Source organism: Gastrolobium bilobum, unplaced genomic scaffold, assembly GCF_033153095.1.
Source record: "Gastrolobium bilobum isolate Gb01-03AN ecotype WA unplaced genomic scaffold, APGP_CSIRO_Gbil_v1 utg2184, whole genome shotgun sequence".
Taxonomy (NCBI): domain Eukaryota; kingdom Viridiplantae; phylum Streptophyta; class Magnoliopsida; order Fabales; family Fabaceae; genus Gastrolobium; species Gastrolobium bilobum.
Window position 1 is genome coordinate 340657 of NW_026899222.1, and position 9560 is coordinate 350216.

Sequence of the window (9560 nt, forward strand, 5' to 3'; positions counted from 1 at the left end):
TAAATCTCATCGTTAGATCACTTATGTTGATCCAACGGTTATATTTATTTCCATCTTTGTATGGTCATGATTTCTCAAATTTAATATTTTATATTTATTTCTACCTTTGTATGGTTATGATTTCCCATATTTAATGATTTCACTTTAAATTTGGGAAATCATGACTATACAAAGATGAAAATAAATATAAGCGTTGGATCAACATAAGTCATCTAACGGTGAGATTGACTGGGTGTCACATGGGTGTAACATAACTTGGGTGTCACAATATCCTATCCCAATTATATATTTTCGATAAAGTTTTTTTTTTTTTTTTTTTTTTTTTTTTTTTTTTGCGTCATAATATTGACCGTATCTTTAAGAGATTTAAGAATCTGGTATCAAAGAGATTTTATCAAATTTTGTGGCAAACTTTTAAAAAAAAAAAACATTCAAACTTCAAATAAAACTGTGGGTGAGGAATAATATCAAAAGAAACATAAATATTGCAAAAACCGGACCAACAAGTCTGAAGTAACCGGTGCAGAATGAGACTAGAATTTCGATACGATTCTGCTGAGTAACTGGGGACGAAATATGCTTAAAAGAAGGATTAATTTTAGTGAAGGCAAGACCCTGGTTCATTGGTTCAGGTTTTCTTTATTCCAGAACCCTAACCCCTCCTTTATTCGTCAATCCTAATATTAACCTTTTTATTTTGAATTATTTTTTTATTTTTATATATATCTTTTGTAGATGCAACATTGGTGAGGGAGCTATTGCACTCGCTGAGACTACATGATTCAGCACCACCTGATATTGCACTACGGAAAGTGTTTTTCAACCGTGTATAATCTCTCCTCAACTGTTTCTTTCACCTTGTTATCGTGGAATTTGAATTAATCCGAGTGCTTGTCTGAGGTGGTTATTCAGTTTGAAACTCTGTTTACTGTGTTTCTTGTAATCTTCTTATACGTAGTCTTATACAAAGTATGCTCCCATTTGATTTCCTTTTGTCGTACGAACTAAAATACTGAGAAATTTATGTCACTGATATGCTATTAGACAAGGCAGCTACTTGCAATTACATCTCTAGTTCCCTTTATGGGAAGAATACGATCTAAGCACATGGCGGTCTCTTCTGTGCAAACTAAATGTTAAGAGTGTGGGTTTAGGTTTATACAGTCCCCATTATTTCAGAAGCTTCATAAATTGTCTTATGATTTTTTGAAATTTTGAGTATAAAATATGGACTTATATTTATCTATCCGAATCATACAGTTCAATCTGTGGCTCACTGGTTGGACCAGTGACCCGAAATCATGACTGAGCCGGGTTTTGTAATATTGGGATACACTATACTTCTTTTAATATTTGTGAAACTTTACTTTCATCCTCATACAGATATCCCGTAACATCATCATCATTTAACGAGTTAGTCCTATTTTGTTCATAGACTGGACAGGTACTGTACCATCAGGATGTCGCCATGTTGTCCATCTGCGGAGATGGAATTGTCTGTGCTTGCGGTGGAGAACATACTCAGGTACAGCTTCAGGAACAAGAAGCTTTTAGAAGAAGCCCTGACCCATCCCTCATTCCCCAACGCCATCTCGTACCAGCGCTTGGAGCTCCTTGGTGATGCCGTTTTGGGCCTGACCATCATCAACCACCTCTTCCTTGTTTACCCCACCCTTGAACACGGCCAACTTTCCCTCCTCCGCGCTGCCAATGTCAGCACTGAGAAGCTTGCTCGCATCACCATCCGCCATGGCTTCCACCGCTACATCCGACACAATGCCCCTGCTCTTGTTCACAAGGTAAGGGAGTTTGTGGAGGCTGTGAGTGAAGAGGATGATCCTGTTGCCCATGGTGGATCGGTGAAAGCACCCAAGGTTCTTGCTGACATTGTTGAATCTGTCGCTGCTTCTGTCTACGTCGACGTTGATTTTGACCTTCAAAAAACATGGGTGGTATGCTTGTTTAACCAATCTTTATTTACTAATTAATTCATAATGATAATTATTTGGTTATTAAATGTTCAAATTCAAAATGAGAAATTTTATCTAAACAGATATTGTTGGCAGATAATTAGAGGTCTTTGGGAGCCATTTGTGACGCCAGATGATTTGGAGCAACAACCCCAACCAGTGACAATGCTCTTTGAGATCTGCCAAAAGAATGGGAAACAGGTTGACATCAAACATTGGAGAAAAGGAGCGAAAAGCATTGCCAGTGTGTTTGTTGATGGACGATTTGTTGCCTCCGCTTCCTCAGACCAGAAGGACATTGCAAGGCTTGATGCTGCTAAGGTTGCCTTGGATAAACTAGCACATTTAGTGCCTGTAAGTACCATGATGCTTGACTATTGTGCTGGCATTGATGGTACCTTTGAGATTGAAGCAGCCAAACATAAGTTACACGAGCTTTGTGGGATGAAAAAATGGCCCAAACCAGTATACAGGTAAACCGCTGCTAGCATTTTGCAATGACATATCGAAAGAATAACATCCATTTATAGTCTTGATTTGTTTATATATAAAAGTGCATTGTCTTCTGGTTTTCTCTCATAGCCAAATTTGAAAGTAAAATGTAGGGGGGTTTTTTGGGGTGGGGGTGGGAATGAGAAAAAAAATATATATGTAGATGAGGGTATTATTTGTTATTTCCACTTTCGTTGAGCTGAACAGTTTTCAAGCAATGGTTTGCATTATTATTTTGTTTGCATTTAGCTAAATCTTTGCTACTAATCAAGAGATCACCTGACAGTTTTCGGCTTACATATTTTGTTCACATTTTTCTGTAAAAGTCTTGCCTTTTACTTGTGTTTTGCCCAATTTAAAATCAAGTTAGTATAATTTTGTCAAGATCCTTAAAAAAAAATTCTCCAAATAATGGAAATTGTGTTTTGGTGTCCTAACAGTCTATGTGTCAGACAAGCTTTCTTATGGGATTTTTATTGTGTGGATTTGGTTGATGTATTAGGTATTGGATTTAGTATATGCTAGTGATGCAATTTTTTTACTAGCTATGGATCTTCCTTGTTAATTTCAATTTATTCATTCAGTTTAGTTGTGTATGTCAAGCGTTTGATCTTGCTTGTAAACTACTTACTCCACTGCAATGGTTCACAGCATTGAGAAAGATGCAGGTCCTCCTCATGAAAAGAAATTTGTCTGCTCTGTTCAGATAGCAACGGTAGATGGTATACTCCAAATGTCAGGGGATGAAAAATCTCGGGTGAAAGATGCAGAGAACTCTGCAGCTTCCTTTATGATTTGGGCCTTACAAGAACGGGTCAAGAATAACTCCAAGAGGTAAGATTATACTATACTCTTTCAATATTTATCTTAATTTCCTTTCATATCACTAGACTATCCCTTATAACATCACCATCAGTGCACAAGTCATTCTACTTCATTCATAGGACAGGTTTTGTAGCGTCAGGACAACATCATCTTGTCCATCTGCGGAAATGGAAGTGTCGGTGCTTGCGGTGGAGAACATAATTAGGTACAGCTTCAGGAACAAGAAGCTTCTTGAAGAAGCCCTGACCCACTCCTCATTCCCTGACGCTGTCTCCTATGAGCGCCTAGAGCTCCTCGGCGATGCCGTTTTGGGCTTGGCCATCATCAGTCACTTGTTCCTTGCTTACCCCACCCTTGATCCCGGCCAACTTTCTCTCCTCCGCTCCGCCAATGTCAGCACCGAGAAGCTTGCTCGGGTCGCCATCCGCCATGGCTTCCACCGCTTCGTCCGCCATAACGCCCCCGCTCTTGTTCACAAGGTAAAGGAGTTTGTGGAGGTTGTGGCTCAAGAGGATGATCTTGTCACCTATGGTGGATTGGTGAAAGCTCCCAAGGTTCTTGCTGATGTTGTTGAGTCTGTGGCCGCCGCTGCTGTTTATGTCGATTTCGATTTTGACCTACAAAAAACATGGGCGGTATGTTTATTTTCTAACCAATCTATTTATTAATTAGTTCATAATGCTAATGATTTGATTATTAGGTGTTCAAATTCAAAATGAGAAACTTTAGCTAAATTGTTGTTGGCAGATAATTAGAGGTCTTTTGGAGCCTTTTGTAACGCCAGATGATTTGGAGCAACAACCCCAACCAGTGACAATGCTCTTCGAGATCTGCCAAAAGAATGGGAAACAGGTTGATATCAAACACTGGAGGAATGGAGACAAAAGCATTGCCAGTGTCTATGTTGATGGACAATTTGTTGCCTCTGCTTCCTCTGACCAGAAGGACATTGCTAGGCTTGACGCTGCTAAGGTTGCCTTGGATAAACTTGCAAATTTGGTGCCTGTAAGTACTATGACGCTCAACTATTGTGCTGGCATTGATGGTACCTTTGAGATTGAAGCAGCCAAACATAAGTTACACGAGCTTTGTGGGATGAAAAAATGGCCCAAACCAGTATACAGGTAACCACTTTGAGTACTGATTTATTTATATAACAGTGCATTGTCTTTTTTTCTGATTTTCTCTCGTAGCCAAATTTAAAAGTATAATGTGAGGTGCGAGTAACCAATAATGTCTGAAGATGATGGTATTATCTGTTATTTTCACTTTCGTTGGGCAGAACAGTTTTCAAGCAATGGCATGCATGATTATTTTGTTTTCATTTACTTGTGTCTTTACTACTAATCCAGAGTTTTTCAGTAAAAATATTACCTTGTGTTTTACCCAATTTAAAATCAGGTTAAAATAATTTTGTCAAAATCCTTAATTCTTTCTCTTCAGATAATGGAAATTATGTTTCGGTGTCACTAACAGTCTCTGTGCCAGACAAGCTTTCTTATTGGCTTTTTATTGTGAGCATTTGGTTTATGTATTGGGTATTGGATTTAGTATATGTTAGTGGTGCAAATTTTTTACTACTAATGGATCTTCCTTGCTAATTTCAATTTGTTTTTTCAGTTTAGTTGCATATGTCATGCTTTTGATCCTCCTTGTAAACTAACTTCTTACTCCTATGCAAATGGTTCACAGCATTGAGAAAGATGCAGGTCCTCCTCATGAAAAGAAATTTGTCTGCTCTGTTCAGATAGCGACTATAAATGGTGCACTCCAAATGTCTGGGGATGAAAAATCTCGGGTGAAAGATGCAGAGAATTCTGCAGCTTCCTTGATGATTCGAGCCTTACAAGAATGTAATTATTGTCTGTGAGATTTGTGTTGTAATTATTGTATAGTGTGTCTCTCATCTCCCGTGGTAGCTTCAAGACAAGATCCTTCACCTCCACAATGAAGGAAGACTTCATAGTTGTTACAATACAACATGACAGGAAATGGTTACTTAGTATGTGGTTTTGCTACTTCGTATGACACAATTTAACCGTAGTTGCAGTGAACTTCCCAACGGATTTTTGATAACTGGAAATTTGGCGTTTCCATGAGCGTATGCAAAGTAATTATTGTCTTTGTATGGACCACCTAGAAACAATTTAACATTGTTGTGTAGGCTACCTACTAACAATAAGCATGGTAATATAACCTTTAGGCGAGTTCTCCGGACAGTAACACGTACTGAATAAATGGTGCACCTTGATGATATCCCATTGGATAAATAATTAGTACACTGCTCTAACCTCATTAAATTAACGCCTAAACAAGTAAATCAGGCAAGACCTTTTTAAAATATAGAAAGTTAATTGGAAAGCATGCCTCAAGGCTAAGTCAATTCAACCCATGGTTCAACTAGTTATTTGGCTTAAATAAATTTTCGAATTTTTAATAACTTCAAATTTATCAAGCTGATTGTTAATTTATGTTGTAAAATCTAGATAACAGAAATTGTGTTCATTGTGCAGCAGGCAAGAAATGATTAGCCAGAAATATGTGCAAGATTAATCAATGGACTTATTTTTTATTTTTTTTTGGGAAAACTAATGAATGGACTTTGCTTGCACACAAGACTCATCTCTTTACACGCACGCAAGACTTCTCCCTTCTGCTTGCACACAAGATGACTCCTTTGCCGTCTCCTAATTTAGACTCCTACTCCATGCACACAATTTTGAGTTAGAAACTTGGAATGGATAGAGTTCAAACTCTCCATCGTTATATAAAATAATGTATGATGAACACCGTAAGAGTTCAATTCTTGAACTATACTATTCAGAAAAGGGATGGACAAATCTTTGATGTAAGAATTGCGTCTACATGGAAAATATCCATAATTTGTGCAAAATGTGTTTAGCCAAACTGTGAAACGTAGCGGTTATCTTTTTTTTTTTTTTTTTTGGATTTCTCCTCCGGTAATCCCATAGGTTTCCTATGAACTAATCTGGAGTTCGGGACAAATCCATCATTAAAGCTTTAAATCTCTCACAAATATGGTACTGACGAGGATCGAACACATGCTCCCCCTCCCTCCCGGCTCAACTCTCATACATCAATTGAGCTACCATCATTTGGTAACATAGCGGTTATCTTCTTCATGTCCACTAACAACAACGAAAATGTGTGAACTTAGTTACGCCTACTTGTTTTGGAAATTTCTCTATGGCATAAGCTTTTGCCTTCACTTACTGTTTAGTAGAAAAGGTTAATATTTTGCTCTACTTTGGAAATTAGTGTTGCCATAAAATGACATAGTAGCTTAATTCTGTGAAAGTTTTTGAGATGGGACAATAAAACTAATATGGAATTTTGTTTGCCTTTGTGTTAATGCAGGGAGGTTAAGAATATTGGTAGGAATAAACCATCAAAAGTAAGAACAGGATCTTTACAAGCAGCGTCTGCATATATTATGGACCCCTCTCCCCTCACTTCACACGAAGGCCACATATCAAAAAGAGAAATGGAATTTTCTAGTTCCAAAGAGAATAAAAAATATCTTACACCTTTGTATTCAAAAAAAAAAAAAAAATCTTACACCTTGATTGATGACCCCATCATCACGGATCGAGATTGTCACAATTTTTAGAAAACACCACACTATCTCAATCATTAAAATTGATTTTATTTCTATAATTAAAACACAATTGCCAACATAGCTAAATGAATCTGAATCGTTGAATTGAGAACTGCACAATATGCAGTTCCTTTTTGGACGCAGTACCCCATCATCATACCGACCTAGAGCAAAATAAACAAATAATATGAAACTTAATTATAAGAGAGATAAAACATATAAAACCCAAAAAGATAACATTATATAAAAAATAATAATTCTGAATCAACATTCCAGGCACCCAAGAGAAAACACCAACACAGCATGTGTACGCAATGCCTTTCTTTTCAAGAGAGAGAGATAAAGAAAGAAAGAGACAATCTTGTTTGGACTAATGCTTGATTTTTAGCAAAGAATTTGGTGCTATACTAATACTTCTATATAGGTCACTGCAACATGCATGCAGACTTTGGACTATGGGTAAATCGAGTGAATAAGGAATGACTTGCCTGTGTCACAATGCCACATGCTAGTAAAAAAAATGGCCATAATAAGATAATAATCATAAGGCCACATTCATAACAGATGGTAGACTTCGATTCCTTTGATTGATATATTAGGAGGTTGTAACAAAAAATTATATTAAACATCCAGTGAGTGTCTAACATCTATTAATATAGTACAATTTAATATTAACAATGTTTCTCTCTATGTTATAGATATTGGATCTCTCACATTGTGTTTACCTCACCTACATCTACATGGCTACCCATCAGATTAAGACTCTGTCCCCTTCTTAATTAGAGCAACGGGGATTAACATTTTTGAGCCAGCAGCTATTTTGCTTCACAGTTGATAAGATGGATGCGACAGATTCTTGACAGGTGTATAATTAAAATAAGGCGTGATCTCTGTCAAATCAAACACTCCTCATCTTTCTTTGCTTTATATGTAGCTGGCTCTATCAAACATTACCTGGCCCCTAATCTTTTGGTGTATGAAATATTGAAATAACACTTTTAGAGTTCTTCTTCATGATTTTGATTAAAATTCATCCAATTGCATAAAAAAATTTCGGACATGCTTTTTGTGATATGATATTGATATCCCACAAGTTAGTCCCTTCATCAGTCATCACATGACTCAAGAAAAATAGGAAAGCAACTCTAGTAGCCATAAAAGAAATAAAATTCTTTATGTATTTTTTAATAGGTGAACTCTAAGCTACAACTAATTGCATCAATGTCACTCGTAACATTAACCAATAATGTGTTTGATTAACCAAAAACTAGTCTATTTTAACTTGCTAGAAGTTAAGTAGTTGATTCAACTCATCAGTGGTTAATGAAAAATAATTTTTCAATAACTATATCAAAACTAGCCATTTGTAATTGAATTAACCCCTTATACTTTGAGCTAATCACTTACATTAAGAGGTTAAAGTTGGTTGAAAGTATGATTAATCATAGATAAAATTGGTTAAAAGTTGATGCATGGATATCATATAATTTTATATATTGCATGTTGTACTCCAACTTTACAAAATATAATAGACCCCAGTCAAACATTGATAGTCATGCAGGAATCCATATATAAATATATATCTGAATATCTTACAACATCAGGATAGTATAGCGCAGTAAAATATCTTTCTTAACGGGAACTTTATCTGATGATAATACAAACTGAACATGGCAAATAGACCTGACATCTAATTCCAAATTAAAATCTGTACAGACCCAGAGGAAGAAAAATCACCAAAGCAGAATAATATGGTTTATCTTTGGCCTCCAACTAATAGAATCTCAGAACCAGTGTTTCTAATTTAACACCATAGAATAATTTATTCTAGAGAAAAAGCTAATGCAGTCCTAAAAGGCTTTGTGATAATACCAAGATTCCTCTCTCTGCATCTTTAACTGCTTGTAAAAGTTCCCAATGAAGGCCTCAGCTTTTACAAACAGCTCTTGCCCATTTACTCCCCCATTCTCATCTTCTGCTTCAAGTCCCTCGTCCATGACTTCACCATCAACTTCTCCACCTCCTATGAACAAAAGGCTTGGCGTTGAAGGACACTTTTTCAACTTATCTACTTTAGTGACACCAACAATCTTCTCAGATGCAGACTTTTCAACAACCTTAGGCTTCTTTTCATTATGTTCTGAGACAGCACTTCCACCAGTTATGACTTCTGGGGGCATTATAGGTTTCTGTGTAACAGAAACATGCTGCTTTGTGTCTTCAAAAGGATTAGAAAAAGCTGAAAGAAGACCAGCTTCAGCTCCAAGTCCAATGATGAGGACGTTAAAGATGAAGTAAAGGTAGGTAGGCCTTAGAGAGGAAGGTAACAAGGGGGTCAAGACAAGAAGAAGAGCTGGGACAAAGAGCACTAGAACTTGAGATTTCTTAAATTTGTTCATGACTTTGATGAATGTCAAGAAATGTGACAAAGAATAAGATAAAAATGATCAGAAGGATTTGAGAGGAATTAGTTGTAGTAGGAATAAGAGTGGGGTTCTGGACATATATATATATATATATAGGGGACATGAAACTGGAGTGAAACAAAGAGAGGGAGTGAGAGAGACTAACAATAGAAATTGACGCTTGCAACAGGATATAAGATTAAAAGTTATTGTCAGTGTCAGCAACAAAAGTACAAAAATAAATAAATC

At 36.6% G+C, this 9560-nt stretch overlaps 2 protein-coding genes across 6 annotated transcripts; one reads left to right on the forward strand and one right to left on the reverse strand.

The window, feature by feature from the left end:
* The first annotated feature begins 489 nt into the window (after window positions 1-489).
* LOC133288484 (ribonuclease 3-like protein 2) lies at window positions 490-5415 on the forward strand. Of its 5 annotated transcripts, none has more exons than XM_061486239.1 (8): window positions 490-632; window positions 736-900; window positions 1436-1952; window positions 2067-2443; window positions 3114-3296; window positions 3412-3922; window positions 4035-4411; window positions 4980-5415. In XM_061486239.1, the coding sequence occupies exons 3-8, from the start codon at window positions 1461-1463 to the stop codon at window positions 5155-5157; spliced, it is 2118 nt and encodes a 705-aa protein (XP_061342223.1). In that variant the 5' UTR covers window positions 490-632; window positions 736-900; window positions 1436-1460; the 3' UTR covers window positions 5158-5415. The 5 variants fall into 5 exon arrangements, with proteins under 5 accessions (XP_061342223.1, XP_061342227.1, XP_061342226.1 ...); XM_061486243.1 differs by having other exon boundaries at window positions 3421-3922; XM_061486242.1 differs by having other exon boundaries at window positions 736-825.
* Window positions 5416-8756: 3341 nt separating this feature from the next.
* On the reverse strand, window positions 8757-9305 carry LOC133288474 (uncharacterized). The gene has a single exon (XM_061486229.1). The coding sequence runs from the start codon at window positions 9303-9305 to the stop codon at window positions 8757-8759; it is 549 nt and encodes a 182-aa protein (XP_061342213.1).
* Between the last annotated feature and the right edge of the window lie 255 nt (window positions 9306-9560).

Excerpts from the sequence above, each read along its gene's own strand:
- LOC133288484 (XM_061486241.1), top strand. The coding sequence starts at position 1,461 with ATGTCGCCATGTTGTCCATCTGCGGAGATGGAATTGTCTGTGCTTGCG. Across the intron at positions 2,444-3,113 it reads TGGCCCAAACCAGTATACAG|CATTGAGAAAGATGCAGGTC; the intron begins GTAAACCGCTGC and ends AATGGTTCACAG. Across the intron at positions 4,412-4,979 it reads TGGCCCAAACCAGTATACAG|CATTGAGAAAGATGCAGGTC; the intron begins GTAACCACTTTG and ends AATGGTTCACAG.
- LOC133288474 (XM_061486229.1), bottom strand. The coding sequence starts at position 9,305 with ATGAACAAATTTAAGAAATCTCAAGTTCTAGTGCTCTTTGTCCCAGCT.